This window comes from Onthophagus taurus, chromosome 5 (assembly GCF_036711975.1).
Source record: "Onthophagus taurus isolate NC chromosome 5, IU_Otau_3.0, whole genome shotgun sequence".
NCBI lineage: Eukaryota > Metazoa > Arthropoda > Insecta > Coleoptera > Scarabaeidae > Onthophagus > Onthophagus taurus.
The window spans coordinates 5,360,085-5,377,282 of record NC_091970.1 but is presented as its reverse complement, the minus strand read 5'-3'; the positions used below and the strand labels follow the sequence as shown (position 1 = coordinate 5,377,282).

At 30.8% G+C, this 17,198-nt stretch overlaps 3 protein-coding genes across 5 annotated transcripts; 2 read left to right on the top strand and 1 right to left on the bottom strand.

Moving 5' to 3' along the window:
- Nucleotides 1-165: 165 nt before the first annotated feature.
- Nucleotides 166-2,806, bottom strand: LOC111426767 (multiple inositol polyphosphate phosphatase 1-like). 2 transcript variants are annotated; one of them, XM_071196198.1, is made up of 6 exons: nt 2,044-2,806; nt 1,847-1,994; nt 1,577-1,790; nt 1,336-1,527; nt 307-1,282; nt 166-252 (listed from the first exon to the last, which is right to left on the bottom strand). In XM_071196198.1, exons 1-5 carry the CDS (start codon nt 2,626-2,628, stop codon nt 1,105-1,107), a joined length of 1,317 nt encoding a protein of 438 aa, XP_071052299.1. In that variant the 5' UTR covers nt 2,629-2,806; the 3' UTR covers nt 166-252; nt 307-1,104. The 2 variants fall into 2 exon arrangements, with proteins under 2 accessions (XP_071052299.1, XP_022917214.2); XM_023061446.2 differs by having other exon boundaries at nt 322-1,282.
- Nucleotides 2,807-3,064: 258 nt separating this feature from the next.
- On the top strand, nt 3,065-8,215 carry LOC111426363 (LisH and WD40 domain-containing Lis-1). Its single transcript, XM_023060850.2, has 6 exons — nt 3,065-3,169; nt 3,357-3,443; nt 5,161-5,438; nt 7,161-7,555; nt 7,616-8,069; nt 8,131-8,215. The coding sequence occupies exons 2-6, from the start codon at nt 3,406-3,408 to the stop codon at nt 8,202-8,204; spliced, it is 1,239 nt and encodes a 412-aa protein (XP_022916618.1). The 5' UTR covers nt 3,065-3,169; nt 3,357-3,405; the 3' UTR covers nt 8,205-8,215.
- A 1,797-nt stretch (nt 8,216-10,012) lies between these two features.
- LOC111426156 (secretory 31) lies at nt 10,013-15,597 on the top strand. Of its 2 annotated transcripts, XM_071196223.1 has the most exons (11): nt 10,013-10,131; nt 10,219-11,400; nt 11,453-11,833; nt 12,409-12,487; nt 12,542-12,652; nt 12,706-12,900; nt 12,952-13,163; nt 13,253-14,032; nt 14,100-14,165; nt 14,635-15,087; nt 15,141-15,597. In XM_071196223.1, exons 2-11 carry the CDS (start codon nt 10,240-10,242, stop codon nt 15,327-15,329), a joined length of 3,627 nt encoding a protein of 1,208 aa, XP_071052324.1. In that variant the 5' UTR covers nt 10,013-10,131; nt 10,219-10,239; the 3' UTR covers nt 15,330-15,597. The 2 variants fall into 2 exon arrangements, with proteins under 2 accessions (XP_071052324.1, XP_022916302.2); XM_023060534.2 differs by lacking the exon at nt 14,100-14,165 and having other exon boundaries at nt 10,014-10,131.
- Nucleotides 15,598-17,198: the final 1,601 nt, after the last annotated feature.

The window sequence follows — 17,198 nt, the reverse complement described above, 5'->3', positions numbered from 1 at the left end:
TCCTCAGGAACCAGAATTGAATTTAAAAATAACGAGATTTATGGAAACTAAGAAATTATTTAAGGCACCTGTAGCACAGAAAGAACGAGGATGATTAACAATTTCTTCTATAGTGTTTAAATATCATAACTTTCTGGGCCCCTTAGTTGTTAGGCAGTGTAATTGAATAAAGAATTCTAGCTTAAGTTATTGTAAACTTTTAATATTTAGGTGTTTTCTGAGGATGGTAATTGATACCGAAACCGGTTAAAACTAAAATAGAAATAAAAAAATTTAAACACAATAAAATTTTTTTTAGTATATTACAGAAATCTTTTTTACCGACATTTTTGACAAATATTTTTAATTATTTCCAAACGGATCAATTTTGCTAACTTGCCAATGACGATTCTTGTTCTCTTCAAAATTATTCGCCAATAACTGATTATAATCTTGATAAATCCCCAAATGGCATAACATTTTTAGCAATGAACCTGAGTGAATAAAATGAAATAAAGCATTTGGGCCTTGTTTATAGATATCTATAAACAAGGATTTTAGTATATTACAGAAATCTTTTTTACCGACATTCTTTTTGACATTAATTTATTACATTAACTAGATGTAATATTAATTACGTTATTTTCGCACATTTCATCAAAACCACACGTTAAACTATTTTTATAATAATCCTCAATCGTTTTTACATCACAAAAATCACTTTTTGGACAAGCCAGAAGCCGAATGATCTTCTCATTATGCATTGTTAAAACTTTTTTGTTTAAACATTAAAAAATTTATTTAAAAAAATAAATTTATGGAATCAATTTCAATAATAATTGTGGACAAAGTATAGTGTTCTAGTCACATATAATAAGCTATTATTCACTCAGGTTAGTTAATAGCCCTCACATAATAATATACCACTATTATTTCAATTATAATTGTATTAATTTATCAAAATTAAACCTTAATTTCATAATCACATTATTTTTATAATCATATTAAACCTCATAATATAAAAACGATTAATTACCTCATAACTTTTGAGAAAATTAAAAATATTTTAGTATATTACAGAAATCTTTTTTACCTACATTCTTTTTGACATATTAATTTATTACATTAACTAGATGTAATATTGATTAAGTTATTTTCGCACATTTCATCGAAACCACACGTTAAACTATTTTTATAATAATCTTCAATCGTTTTTACATCGCAAAAATCACTTTTTGGACAAGCCGGAAGCCGAATGATATTCTCATTATGCATTGTTAAAACTTTTTTGGTCCCATTACATCTAAAATTAATCGAAATAAAAATTTGACTTAAATTAGATAAAGAATAAGTTACGTATAAAGTATAAAAGCTAAATTATTTCCAAATGGATCAATTTTGCTAACTTTCCATTGCCGGTTCTTGTTCTCTTCAAAATTATTCGCCAATAACTGATTATGATCGCGATAAATCCCCAAATGGCATAACATTTTTAGTAATGAACCTGAGTGAGTGAAATAAAATAAAGCATTTGGGTATTTTTCTTCACTAAAACATTAATAATTATTAATTGAAAATTTCTTATGGAGTTATTTACCTGTTAATAAAATTAAACATATCATTAAAAGCGGGACATGCTTGATTACATGTTAAATCATATCCGTATCCATCCACCCAATAATATTTTAAATCTTCAGCATATTCTAAAACTTTTATTGTTTCTATATCAAAAGGAATACACCATGGAGATCTTCTACGATTACTCCAAGAGCTTTCAAAAGCACAGGTTACGTACATTGAGTGTAAATCGGCTGTAAAAAAAAAGAAATTAATATATTTTTATTTATAATAATCATAATTTACTTACATACAGTTAAATTATCTAATCCAAGTTTACTCGATACTTTATCCAAAGCTTCCCTCATAATTTCCGTATCATAAAAATTATTTCTTTCACTGTAAGTTTGAGCATTTTTTTTCACAGAAATAATCCACTTTTTACATAACTTATAAAACTAATTTTTTAATGAAAATTTAATTCAAATAAAACCATAAATAAATTACCCTTAATATAGAATTCCTTTTTACAGCTATCGGATAATAACCACCTCCATGAACACTCTTCCCAAACAAACCAGTTGCAAAATATTTCCCACTTTCTTTAGTTCTTTGAGTTTTAGTGTGTTTAAACACATAAGATGTGTTGCTATAAAAAGGTTTTAACAAGTTTGGAAACCTCCATTGCATCCTCTCGGCTAACTCAACCATCTCCTTTTCACCCTCAACAGTTAACATTTTCGCCTCGTACTCCTCCACGCGAGGATACCACTTTTTAAACAATAACAAATCGGATTTTGATAACCGATGATCAATTTTTAATGATTCATCTTCATTAATACGTATAATTTCATCTTGCAACTTAGGAAGATGCTCTCGCATTACTTTAATATCCGAAATTCCAGGATATCGCGTTCCATGTCTTACAAACATCCAAATTTTAGTCGCACATCCTTCTTGGTCGTGGTTTTCGAAATTATTTAGATTCGCAACGTATCGATAAGCAGATTTCGTACCGAGATAATTTTCGATGTACTCTTCGGAGTGAATACTTAAATAGAAATTTAAAAAGATTATCCAAAGAAGTAACATGGTTTTAATCAATTTTGAAATAAATATTTAATTTTGACGTTTTAACATAACCTCAATTATTTCCTCGGATTTATTTGAATTATTTATTAAAAAATTAAATTATTTTAAAAGATAAAAGTAAAGTTAATAATGTTGAATTCAATTTAATTAATTATCTGCGATTAATTTTGATTAAATTTAATTAATTTTGTTTCATAAAAATATCTTTTTTGTTTGATTTTAATGTTGGTATTAAATTACGAATTAAATTTTTATGTTGTTTCTTTTTAATTATTAATGAATGTATTAAAGGATTTGCGTTGATTACGAAAATATTATGATTAATTTTAATGATTATAAATTTTATTTAATAAAAGCGAAAATCAATAAATAAATTCTTGATTTTTGGGTGGGGGGGAAATCAAGTATAACAGTTGGTATTGCACTAGTGATAATCAGTTATTAGAGTGTCGTCGAGAGGTGTGTATCGTTCGTGTTGATTTTCAGTGTTTTAATCGTGTACGAAGAGGATTTTTACCCGCAATACGTTTCCTGTTTAACTGTAAGTACCCCCGAATGTAACTTGCAACATTACAAACCGCAACGAACGTTCAAAAATTAATTCCAACCGGTTTCTTTAATTCCGAACCAAAATGGCTGATATTGATTTTTTCCCCCAGAGTTGGGGTTTTTAATTTGTTTTTTTTGTTTCGTTTTAAGCGCAATATTACTCTCATTTCTCTGTTTAGGTAATGCAATATCCTTTGTAGGATTTTCTCTTGCTTAAGGAACTCTAACATGAAAATGGTTTTGTCCCAACGGCAGCGAGAAGAGCTGTAAGTACAAAATGTTTTTGACGTTTGACATTTTTTTTTTCTTTCTTTCATTTACGGAAATGTCAAAAATCAGAATTACCAACGTTTTTATTGTATTCTATTTTAATTGTATTCTTTGACATTTAATTTTGACGTTTATGATTTTTAGGTTATTTTTTTTTGAATTGTTTAAAAATGTTTTTTAAACGTTTAATTCTCGCAAGATTTACGGTTAAAGTACAGTTTCTCTTATTGGTCTATCTCGAGGATTGTGTTAAAAACCGTTTTCTAGGAATTCCGGTATTTGTAGCGGTCGGAGTCTTGTTCTCGGCGTTGTTGTGTTGTGAAAGAGAAAGTAATTGTGTTTCTATTCCGATCGTGATGTGCTAAATCGTGCTTTATTATTAATTTTTTTAACCGTATAAAGAGAAGGTGGAGAAGGTAATTCGAAAGAAAATTAATTTGAGTGTTTATTTTTTGTGAGTGCCAGTTGAGTTGCATTTCCTGTATTGATTTTTGGGGCGTTGTGACGTCACAAGCGACGCCAATGCCAAGGGGACGTCGCGACGCCAAAGCAAATACTTTAAAATATGTTTTGGTGATTTTGAGTAAATCACGATTTATCCCCCGAGAATTTCAACGGGGTCCTTTCTATAAATACTAACAGCGCAAAGAATGTGGATATTTTTGGATGAAACTAACGGATTAATTAAGAAGTGTATAAATAAATTATTATAAAAGCGTTGTGTGGTTCATTTAAATCGTTATCTAGCTGTACTTAATCCGGTAAAATGACCTTTCAAGTTTCTTCTGGGAATTTTAACCCGGTCTTGTTTTATAAAGTAAAAGAATTCATTCTGGTTATGGAAGGTAGGTCATCGTTGAAGCTGTTTCGGAGGTGATCACCTCGATTTAATCGCTTTTAGGAAATTAAATGAAATTTATTTCTCGCCTGACACAATTTAATCTTTTACGCGTTTTAATTAAAATTTTAAATTATTCTTAGACAGTTGTTGCCTTAGTTCAAAGTGTTTTTAATTTGAATTGATTTCTCTGAGGTTATCACAAAACGAGAAAAAATAAAATTGAATAAGTCGTATCGAGGTTATTTTTAGTAGGTTAAGAAACTGTTTGTGTCTTAAATTGAAGGTAAAGGATTAAATCTTATTATTTTTTAATGTATTGTTGCTAATTATGAGGATTAATTAATCTTGAAATGGCTTGGTTTGAAATAGAATGCGAAATAATCATAAATAGGCACTCAATACGGTTGTTTGAAGGACTTTTCATGGTGTATATTTTAAAGTTTATGCTTGATAATTATTAAAGTTAATGACAGATAACAATATGAGCACCTTAAAATGATACAATTTTTTGTTGTTGAAATAAAACGGGTGATGACTCATATTGTGAATAGAGTCATAATCGTTTAAAAAGTGCATTTAAGCGAACAATTCTCAATCTTCGTTATGATTCGGTAAACTTAAAAATTAATTATTATTAAACGGTTTAAAATACTTTTCTTTTAAGTTTATTCAAAGATATTACGTAATTTATTTGTTAGTCATATTTTCGATGACATACTTCGATTGGATTTTGGAGTTTCCTTTCTCTCTTTGGCAATAAAATAAAATTTGAACCAACAATCTTATCTAAATTTTGGTTTATATCTATATAATTGATGGTTATTATCTAATTGTTAAAAATAAACTTGATTATAAAATTTTATTTTTTACAGTAATAAGGCGATCGCTGACTATTTGAATAGCAATGGCTACAAAGATGCCTTGCAGGCGTTTAAAAAGGAGGCGGATATGCCCGGAGAAGTCGATCGAAAGTTTGGCGGTCTTCTCGAAAAGAAATGGACGGCGGTCATTCGCCTTCAAAAGAAAGTGATGGAACTCGAAACGAAATTGAGCGAGGCCGAGAAAGAATATATCGAAGGAGCCCCGACTAGAGGGAAACGATGCCCGTCTGAATGGATTCCAAGACCGCCCGAAAAGTTCTCACTAAGCGGTAACGATTAAATTTTTTTTTAAATTTAAAATTAAAACTTGAAGCGATTTTTTTCTTTTTAATCGATTTAGAATTAAAAATCGAGTTATTAGAGTCCAAACACGATGGGTTTATCTTAATTACACCCAAAGATAAACATAATTAAAAAAATAAAGATGGCGGCTATAATGTCATTTTTTTTTAAAGGTTATTGTTTATCTTTTTTTTGTACATATTGAGTGTTGGGTATCAAATTAAAGGATTTTTAATCACTTTTTAATTTTTCAAAAAATTTAATAAAATTAACAAAAAACATTTTTAATTGATTTAAAATTAAAAATAGAGTTATTTAAGTCCAAACACGACGAGTTTGTGTCAATTACTTCCTAAGATGATAAAAATGAAAAAAAAAAAAAGATGGCGGCTATTATGTCATTATTTTTTAAGGTTATGTTCTATAATTTTACTCGAAATATAGGTTGTTGGGTATCAAATTAAAGGATTTTTGATGCCTTCTATGATTTTGATGTTTTTACGTTCGAAAAATAAAATAATTAAAAACAAAATGGCGGCTTCAATGAAAATTTTTCGAAATTTATATAGGTTGTTGGGTGTCAAATTAAAGGATTTTCGATTTCCTTAATGATCCTTATTTTATTTTTTAATTTTTATTTAAAATTAATACTTTAATTAAAAAAAAAAACAAATAAAATTAATCAAAATCATTTTTAATCGATTTAAAATTAAAAATCGAGTTATTTAAGTCCAAACATGATGGTTTTATCTCAATTACTTTCAAAGATATACAAAATTTAAAAAACTAAAGATGGCGGCCATTATGTTATCATTTTTTAAGGTTATGTTCTATTATTTTACTGAAAATATAGGTTGTTGGGTATCAAATTAAAGGATTTTCAATTTTCTTTATGATTCTCAACAAATTTTCAAGTTATCTTTTAAAATTAATTCTTTAATTTTTCAAAAAATTAATTAGAATTTACAAAATTTATTTGTACTCGGTTCAAAATTAAAGATTAAGTTATTTAAGTCCAAACACCATGGTTTTACCTTAATTCTACCAAAAGATATATAAAATTAAAAGAAAAAAATTAAAATTAGAGATGGCGGCTATTAATTGACACATTTTTTAGGTTATGTTGTATTATTTTACTGAAAATATAGGTTGTTGGATATCAAATTAAAGGATTTTTGATATATTTTCCGATTTTGATATTTTTTGATCGATAAAAAATAATTGAAAAACAAAATGACGATTGTAATAAAAAAAATCGAAATTGATATGGGTTGTTGGGTATCAAATTAAAGGATTTTCAATTTTCTTTATGATTCTGAACAAATTTTTGATATTTAATATTATTAATGTCACATTTTTAAGTAATATTTTGAAATTTTACTCAAAATATAGGTTGTTGGGTATCAAATTAAAGGATTTTTGATACATTCTTCGATTTTGATATTTTTTGATCGATAAAAAATAATTGAAAAACAAAATGGCGGTTGTAATAAAAAAATTCTTAAATTGATATAGGTTGTTGGGTATCAAATTGAAGGATTTTCAATTTTCTTTATGATTCTGAACAAATTTTTGATATTTAATATTATTAAATGTCACATTTAGAGGTTAAAATATACCCTTTACTCAAAATATAGGTTGTTGGATATCAAATTAAAAGATTTTTAATTTCCTTTATGAATCTTTTTAACTTAATTTGTTAATTGCAGGTCACCGAGCCCCCGTGACACGAGTAATTTTCCACCCGCTTTTTAGCGTGATGGTATCGGCCAGCGAAGACGCAACCATCAAAGTGTGGGATTTCGAGTCGGGCGAGTACGAGCGCACCCTCAAGGGTCACACCGATTCGATTCAAGACATCGCCTTCGACTCAACAGGAAAAACATTGGTCTCTTGCAGCGCGGACATGTCGATTAAGTTATGGGATTTCCAGCAAACGTTCGATTGCGTCCGAACGATGCTCGGGCACGACCATAATGTATCGAGCGTCGCTTTTATGCCAGCGGGGGATTTCGTCGTTTCAGCCAGTCGAGACAAGACGATTAAAATGTGGGATGTAACCACCGGGTATTCGGTTAGGACGTTTGTTGGGCATCGAGAATGGGTTCGTAATAAATTAAAAAAACAATTTTGTGTTATTAATTTTTAATCTACTATGTTTTAGGTTAGAATGGTTCGGCCATCCCCCGATGGGTTAATGTTGGCAAGTTGTTCGAACGACCAAACCGTTCGAGTGTGGCTCGTTTCGACCCGGGAATGTCGAGCTGAGTTACGAGCCCACGAACACGTAATCGAATGTATAGCTTGGGCCCCAGAATCTGCTTCATCAGCTATTAACGAGGCTGTCGGCTCCACCGATAATCGAAAAGCCTCGCATACGGGGCCGTTTTTGGTGTCGGGATCGCGAGATAAAACGATACGTATTTGGGATGTAACAGCGGCGGTTTGTTTGATTTTACTTCAAGGGCACGATAATTGGGTTCGAGGAGTCGTTTTTCATCCTGGAGGGAAATTTTTGGTTTCTGCTAGTGATGATAAAACGCTACGCGTTTGGGATCTGAGAAATAAACGCTGTATGAAAGTTATTAATGCTCATAAACATTTCTGTACGTCTTTAGGTGAGTTATAATTTTTGAATTAATTTGATGTAATTAAATACTTTTTGTTGTGTGTATTTAGATTTTCATAGGTCACATCCTTATGTTATATCTGGAAGTGTTGATCAAACGGTGAAGGTATGGGAGTGCCGTTAAACATCAGAAAAGATTAAAAAAAGGAGGAAAAGTGGATTATGGATGTAATTATTGTTTTTTAAAATGCAATTTCTTCCTTTTTTGTTAAAAAAAATCGAAGTAATACTTAAGGGAATGTAACTTATTTAAGATCGTAATTTATGTAAAGTTATTTTTTTTTTTTTTTTAATCGGATTACCTCAAAGGTGGTTTGATATTTTTTTAAGTAAACATACATTATAAATTCTCCTAATCTAGTAAAAACCTAATAAAATTTGGAACGAAAAAGCTTCCCATTCAAATGACGACGATTTATAAGTGGATTTGAATGCTTAGTTTTTTCTAATATATAAATAATTATTGTATGCCTGTCTTATGTAGCGCACGCCTCTAGATACAAAGTAGTTTTGAAGCAGAAGTAAGCATTGCCAGAATGTTAATTTAAAAAAAACCTATAAAAATATCCTTTTAAGCAAGATCTTACAATATAAACTAAATATGGAATGTTCTTTTTTAGTAACTTAGTTTATTACTTTGGCAATTCTTACGCGATAATACTCTTTTGTATATTTCTTCCCCGTCATAAACAATATTTACTAAAAAAAGCTTATTTTTGTTACTGTATAAATGATTTAAGTGATGTTATTTTCTTTAAGATAAAAAGAAATTAATAATCAGTTCGATTATTGCACTAGCACAATATTCCTTAACGAAAACAAAGTGAAAAACTCAATTAGAATTGTTATTTCCTGTATATACATTTAAGAATACAAATTTATAAAATTGCAATTCTTTTTAATTCCTAACTTTATCCTAAAATTAAGGAATTATTAATTAAAATACACCGATAAAAAGAAATTGTCGAAATTTATATAGGTTGTTGGGTGTCAAATTAAAGGATTTTCAATTTTCTTTATGATTCTCAACAAATTTTTAAGTTATTCTTTAAAATTAATTCTTTTCAATAATTCCCATTTCGGCATTTCTATTACGGAATATGAAAGAGGACTTTTTTCTGAATCTAGTACAGTCAATTTTCGAGAAAAATGATCTTAAACTTTCATTATTTCCCATTCATTTGAGATAGAAAAATAGTAGTAGCAATGTGTAACCATGGCAACCAACCCCAAATGTTTCTAGTTCTAGGTCCAGTGTTAGTTCTACTTTTTGTGCAATAAAAATATGCCACAATCTAACGCTGAAAAACAATTAAAACTAGAATTAACACTACACCTTGAAATAGAAACACTCTAGCTTTACACTAGTACTGTCACTAGAACTAATACAAGGCCTAGAACTAGAATCATTCTAGTTCTAGTTTTAATTCAATAAAAATATACAGTATAGAGCAGAACTAACATTTTACCTAGAACTAGAAACATTCTGGTTTAGCCGTCTTAAGAGACGCATGGCTAAACCTGAATATTTCTAGGTCTAGTGTTAGTTCTAGCTTTAATTGTTATTCAGCGTTAGATTGTAGTATATTTTTAAAACAATTAAAAATTTTTTTTAATTGTCAAAATGATTCAAATTTCAAAGATAGACATTAGCGTTACCAACCTACGGCACGAATTTCTACGGCCCAATTTTGAACTTTGACAAGTTTTAGCGCCATCTCATTTCTTCCATGTTAATTAAATATTAAATCAATCATTTTTACAAGACAAAAAGGTAACAATATTATTTATAATCGTTAAACCGTGCGATAATTTAATTTTAATTAATTTACCGAATAATAACAACCTCGTTTATAGATATACTAGATTTATAACTAAACAAAAATAACTAAAATTAAGTTGGTACCACTGAATTTGTTGACGTTTACATCAAATGTCAAAAAGTAAATAAAACTCTAGCCACGTTGGAAGTGTTAAAATAAAATTCAAAAGCGGCTTTTAAAAGTAAAAAATTAATTATTTGTTAAATGCAGTGGTTGAATCCGAATAAGGTACAAACTCCGATTAGAATAAAACATAACCTTCGCTTTAATTTCGCCGAAAAATCCACAAAATTAACCTAATCCTTTTAATTTTAGCACTAAAAAAAACACAACAAGATGAAAGTAAAAGACTTAGAAAGGATGGCGAATATCGCCTGGTCCCCAATCACCATAACCCCGATTTATTTAGCTTCCGGAACGGCGGCTCAACAATTCGACGCCTCGTTCAGTACAAACGCAGCGTTAGAAATATTTTCGTTAAATCTTTGCGATCCTAGCTCGGAAATGGAGCAAAAATCAAACGTCCAAAGTGAGCATCGTTTTCATAAAATTATTTGGGGGCCAAGCGGTGGTGAATATGGAACTGTGATTGGCGGTTGCGATAACGGTGTTATCCAAATTTATAACGCGTCTAAATTATTAAAAAATGAGCCGGGTTTAAGCGCCTCCCCACATAAACATAACGGTCCTGTTAGCACAATCGATTTTAATCCATTTCAAGGAAATTTAATCGCTTCTGGAGCAAGTGATAGCGAAATTTACATTTGGGATTTAAATAATACAAATTCCCCGATGACTCCCGGCGCGAAATCGCAACCCCCCGAAGACGTCGTTTCGATCCAATGGAACAAACAGGTTGAGCACATATTAGCGTCAACTTTTTATTCGAAATGTGTTGTTTGGGATTTAAGAAAAAACGAGCCAATCATTAAATTAACCGATACGATATCGAGGATTCGTTGGAAAACGGTTGCTTGGCATCCGGAAGTTGCAACCCAACTTTGTTTGGCTTCCGAGGAAGATCAAGCCCCGATCATTCAACTTTGGGATCTACGATTCGCCACATCTCCTTTAAAAACGTTGGAGAATCATCAACGGGGAGTTTTATCAATCGCTTGGTGTCAAAGAGACGCAGATCTTTTAATTTCGAGTGGGAAAGATTCGCGGATTTTGTGTTGGAACCCAAATTCTGACCGACAAGGGGGTGAGGTGTTATCAGAAATTTCAAGGACGAGTCAGTGGAATTTTGATGTTACTTGGTGCCCAAAAAATCCCGCTTTAATTGCTACATCTGGTTTCGATGGGCATGTTTCTGTGTTTTCTTTGATGGGGGGAAAAGTTGCGCAAATTCAAACCACGAATAAGATCGCTGATAGTTTTCCAGGGATGGATGGTTATGTTCAAGCCCCTGTTCAACAACAAAACGTCGCCCCAATTAGTGTTGATTTAAGCAAACCTCCAAAGTGGTTAAAACGGCCTGTTGGAGCTTCGTTTGGGGTAAATTAATTTAATTAATATACATTTTTGTATTAATTTGGTTTATTTTTAGTTTGGTGGGAAATTAATAACGTTTTTGAACGAAAAACCTCAACCAGGAGTTAACGTTGGCGTTCAAACTCCAACACATTTAGTTACAATTAGTCAAGTTGTGACAGAAACTGATTTAATTAATAAATCCATGGAGTTAGAGAGTGCTTTAGAGTACGGAAACTTTTTGGATTATTGCCGAAATAAGGCGGATCTTAGTTCGGATCAACACAAAAAATTTATTTGGCATTTTATTCGGGCTAATTTCGAGGAAAATCCTAGAGCTGAAATTTTAAATTTATTGGGGTATCGAATCGATGATTTAAATGAAAAATTGAATGGTGTTGTTAATAATAAACATGATATCGACCAAATTACGGATGGATTTGATAATATTAATGCGGTAATTAATTTTTATTACATTATTTTTATTAATTTTGGCTACGTTCATTAATTCAGTTTAAGTTGTCAAATTTCTAGGTTATATTAGTTGTCAAATTAATGTAACCTAAAAAATGGCTCTAATTCGTCTTATTTTTTTTTTCTTTTTGCTTTTATTGATTAAAATTGTAAATACACTAATAACGGTATAATTCAAGAATTAACTTTAAATTATTCCAAAAGTATTGTTAAGTTAGGTTATGTTTAGATTTTTAGAAAGCGTCAATGACGTCACATCTAATATTCAAATGAACCAATTACTTTTTTAATCCAATATTAACAAACAAATAGATTTTTTTTTTTTTTAAGTTTTTTTCACTAATTTAAGTATATTTCAATAATAATACGCAATTATGAATAAAAATTAATAATTATTTATTTAAGTGATGCGCAATTAGCTGAGATGAGCCTCGTTGCCATAGCGACGAAGCCAATACAATACAAACAAATTAAGCGTTATCGAGAAATCTTTAATATTGAAATTAAAATTAATTAATAACTATGTATTAATAAAACTAATCAATTTTTTATTATTAGCAAGGAGATGAATTTGAAATGATTTCGAAATCGATCGAAAAAAAGAACCAAGCGAAGTTTAAAATAGAAACGGGTGATGGTGAGTTCTCTCTAATAAATGAATAATTAAAATTAATTAATTTATTACCTTCAGATTCGAATGGATTAATAACGGAAGCTATTTTGATGGGAAATGTCGAAGCTGCCGTTGAGTTATGCATTAAAGCGAATAAATACACGGAGGCTATTATTATAGCAAGAACTGGTACTTAATAAATTAATAAACAATCTTTTTTATTTAAAAACTTTTTTATGCAGGAACTCCGGATTTATTCATAAAAACTCAAAGTCGTTATTTGAAACAAGAAAGCAGTTACCTTTCTTCCTTAATTTCGGCTTTAGTGTCGGAGGATTGGAACACAGTTGTGGAAAATTGTGATATTTATTGTTGGAAGGAAGCTCTCGTTGGAATTTTAACGCATTGTAACGACGAGGATTATCCTAGGTTATGTGGTGCGTTTTTACATGGTTATTAAGAAATCGAGTCTAATTCGCTAATTTTAGAGATGTTGGGTAATCGTTTAGATCAAGAAAGTGCCACAAATCCTAAATTTGCTAAAGATGCGCAACTTTGTTACATTTGTTCTGGAAGTTTTGACCGTTTGGTGCATTCTTGGAGTGGAAAAGAACGATTTTCTAGCGATGATTTACAAGAATTAGTTGAATTAGTTATGTTTTTACAAAGAAGTATAGAAAGACAAGGAAAATCTGTTGAGGTAATATTAAAATCGAAGAATTTTTTGACAGATTAATTTTTGACAAAAATTTGACAGATTGAGGTTAAAAAAATTTTCTTTTTTATTAGATTACTGGTGGATTAGCCGATTTATTATCAAATTACGCCTTCATCTTAGCTTCCCAAGGAAGCCTCCAATCAGCGTTAAATTACCTTGGTTCATCTCAAAACGAAAAAGTGGCCGAACTCCGAAATCGCCTCCACGTCAGTTTGGGTCAAAAACCAGGTTATGTTCAACGAACCCAGCAACGAACCAGCAGCACTCGAACTTCGTTTAGCAATTACGCTCCACAGCCGATTCAAAACAATCAATTTCCAGTTCCATTTAGCAATCAATTTAATACGAACCCCATTAATCAACAACAACAACAACAGCCGTGGCAAGCTCCTCCGAAACCGTTTTCTCCAGCTCCCCCAACTCAACCACCTCGCCCTCCAAGCGTCACCGGAACTAATAATCAAAGTGGTGGTTTAGGAAATCGCGCTAAATACGTTGTTGATCCTTCCGTTCAATCCAACACTTATCAAAGAAACCAATTTAATTCTAATCCGATATCAAATTTAGGACAAAATCAATTTAATCACGATCAATTTACTAACGATATTTCTAAACAACAATTTGGAAATAATTTATCTCAATTTCCGGTGGTTTCGGAGGTTTCGAGGATGCCAAATTCCGTTTTAAATCCGGTTATTCCAACTCCTTATGTGCCGGGAAATACTTTTTCGAGTGCTAATTACCCAGGACAACCCCCGATCGAAATGGGACAATCAGCTATTAATACATTGCCGAAAACTAGCGCCCCCGGATGGAATGATCCCCCATTTTTCAGCAAATCAAGACCACAGGTTAGTTTCTAAAATATTTAAAAATCAATTATTTAAAAGAATATTTATTACAAATTAATGTTTAAAGTATGGCGAAGGGGTTCAAATGTCCGCTCAACATTCCGGGTTGAGATTGTGGACTAGGAAAAGTGAGGTTAGAGTGTGGTTTGACTTAATCAGTACCAACCGAACAAAAAGAAATTTAAATCCAAATAAAATTGGAAAAATTTCATTTTAATATTATTTAAAGACTTTATCGGTTTATTTGTTTAATTTTGGGTAAAAATTCAATAATTTAATTCATTTTAAATTAAAATCATAATAAGATTTTTTAATTATTAAAGTTATTATTTGACAGGTGGACTAAAAAAAGTGAGGTTAGAGTGTGATTTGACTTAATCAGTACCAACCGAAATATAAAAAAAATTGAAATCCAAATAAAATTGGAAAACTTTCATTTTAATATTATTTAAAAACTTTATCGGTTTATTTTTCTAATTTTGGGTAAAAATTCAATAATTTAATTCATTTTGAATTAAAATTATAATACAAATGTTTGTGTTTTTAGTTTTTATTTGACGTTTGACAGATTGAGGTTAATTATTAAATTAATTTATTTTTAGCAAAAACAAGAAATTCTCCCTCAAGATCCGATAACACACCCAATTTATGGTTCAGCACCCGTAGCCCCCATAAACTTCCCTCCACCAAATCAATTTAATCAACAACCCCAAATTCAAGAACCACCCCCATCGAATATCTTCCAACCAATGATGCCTCCTCAACAACAACAACATCAAGGTGGTTTTAACCCAAGTAATTTTAATACTCAAGCTGTTACGGCATCCCCGTTAGGAGGGCAAAGAGTTTTAACGACTCAACAAATTGAAAAGCCCAGTCAACCAATGATGATTCAAAAACCTCCGATTCCCGAGGAACACATCCATATGCAAACGGTTTTTGACGAGCTAAGAAATAAGTGTTCCATTACTAGTAATAACCCACAAACTAAAAGGAAATTAGAAGATGTTGGAAGAAAATTGGAGAGTTTATACGATTTATTAAGAGAACATAAAGTAATTATTATAAGCTTTTAATTATTTGTTTTTAATTATTGCTTTATTTTTAGTTATCTCCAAACACTTTACAACTATTACATCAAATGGTTCAAATAGTTCAAAACGGGGATTATTCGAATGGTTTAAATTTGCATACGCAAATGGTATCAGGGCCGGATTTCGCCCAAATAGCCAGTTTTATGCCGGGGGTGAAAGTTCTATTACAATGTGCTTTACAATTACAGGTGTATATTAGGTAAGAAACGAAAAAAAAAAGATAATTGCTCGTTTCCGCCTTTACCTAATCCATATTAAGTTTTTTTTGTTTTTATTTTAATTTTTGTGTTACGCATCAAGTATAAAATAGAATTATTTTTGTAAGTTGATTAACGATGTAAATGTAACATAGAGTATCTTAATTATAATATTATGTATATTATTGGTCCTGAGATTTTTTTAAATAAAATTTATTATAATTGTTATAATACGTAAATTTAATTAAAAAGAATAAAATCAACTTAGATGTTATCTTTTAATCTTTCTTTTTCAACAATTTACAATCGCAGTGTTTCAACTCCCGCCTAGGAACTACCTTACAAGGTGTTGGGCACGGCTCTGTAGTTTTCTGAATATCGATGTGTTTGTACAACATTTCAATGGGGCATTCTTGTTTAGGAGCCCTCATATCCATAATCCCGTTCTGACAATTTATCTGCACATCCAATTTTTGCCCGTCGTGTGTTAAAGGAACTACGTATTGCAGATCGATGTTATGAAGGCTGTTGCTGTTACGCTTCTCTTGAATCGCATGAACGTTAATGACGGTTAATTTATGAGTTTTCACCTGGATTTCGCTCAATTTAAACGTCGATGCGTTCAAAATGACCCGATAACAATCGTCGATTTCTTCCGGGGGATGACACGGGTCTACTTTACACGGGACTGTAAACGTTGGGTACCCACCTAACGTCTCTTTTTTGCATCCACCTTTCTTCTTTTTACATTCAGAGTTGTTCTTACGTACTACTGATCTTAAGGTGATGGGGAATTGATGTCTGAAATTGAATCGTGATAAAGATCTTAAAAAAGACATGATTTTTCGGTACAACGAATTTTTGATGATGATGAAAACGAAAATTGAAAGTAATAAATTTAAAAAAAAAACAAACAAGATGCTTAGCAACGTTATAATATTTATTTACTTTTAATTTTGTTTTTGTTTACGTCAACATCATCCAAAATTGTCTGTACCGAAAACATATAAAAAACATTTTTATCATAAAACCATGTCTCTTTTAAGAAGCGCATCACGACTCAACTCTAAACTTCGCTTCCCACTCATCTTAAGATCATCACTACGAAAAAACACCAAATTACCAAGTTTTACAGCTCCGTGCCCAAACCTCTGCAAAAAGCAATCAATAACCGATGATGCTTACCACATATCTTTGAACGTTGGAAACTATAGAATGGACGACATCACCGTGAAAACTCATCAAATGACCGTCATCCATATACACGCTTTACAAAAAGAGAATAATGGTACTGATAGTAGTTTTCATCGCGTTGATTTGCACTACATCCTTCCGATAACCCACGATGGAGATAAAGTGGACGCTCGATTGGACTGTATAGATTGCATGCTGTATTTGAAGGCTCCCAAAGAAGAGCGCACGTGTTTATACAAAGACGTTGAAGTTCACAAATCTACGTGTCCATGTCCATTACGACCAGAACGACATTTGGCACCATGCGGTATTGTTCCTGGGCCCAATATTGTTAATCCATTTAAAGCAGATTAACTAATTTATACTTTATAACTAAAAAATTGTAATAATTAAAATCCATTAAACAAATTGATTTATTTAAAAAATATTTTTAATTCCGGTTCTAGGTCTAGTGTTAGTTCTACTTTTCATTCAATAAAATATACCACAATCTAACGCTGAATAACAATTAAAACTAGAACTAACACTAGACCTAGAACTAGAAATATTTTGGTTTAGCGATACTTTCAAAAAAGAAAAAATTTCAAAAAACATTAATTTAATTTAATTTTTTTAGGGCTTTCTAAAGGTTAGACATTAAAAAAACGTAAACAAATTCCTTTTTTCGTATGATTTAAGCAT

Coding starts and splice junctions, on each gene's coding strand:
- LOC111426767 (XM_071196198.1), bottom strand. CDS start 2,628: ATGTTACTTCTTTGGATAATCTTTTTAAATTTCTATTTAAGTATTCAC. Junction 1,791..1,846: donor ATTAGATAATTTAACTGTAT/GTAAGTAAATTA, acceptor TTTTTTTTACAG/CCGATTTACACTCAATGTAC. Junction 1,528..1,576: donor ATGTTTAATTTTATTAACAG/GTAAATAACTCC, acceptor TTAATGTTTTAG/TGAAGAAAAATACCCAAATG.
- LOC111426363 (XM_023060850.2), top strand. CDS start 3,406: ATGAAAATGGTTTTGTCCCAACGGCAGCGAGAAGAGCT. Junction 7,556..7,615: donor TTGTTGGGCATCGAGAATGG/GTTCGTAATAAA, acceptor ACTATGTTTTAG/GTTAGAATGGTTCGGCCATC. Junction 8,070..8,130: donor ACATTTCTGTACGTCTTTAG/GTGAGTTATAAT, acceptor GTGTGTATTTAG/ATTTTCATAGGTCACATCCT.
- LOC111426156 (XM_071196223.1), top strand. CDS start 10,240: ATGAAAGTAAAAGACTTAGAAAGGATGGCGAATATCGCCTGGTCCCCA. Junction 12,488..12,541: donor TAAAATAGAAACGGGTGATG/GTGAGTTCTCTC, acceptor TATTACCTTCAG/ATTCGAATGGATTAATAACG. Junction 12,653..12,705: donor TATTATTATAGCAAGAACTG/GTACTTAATAAA, acceptor TTTTTTATGCAG/GAACTCCGGATTTATTCATA.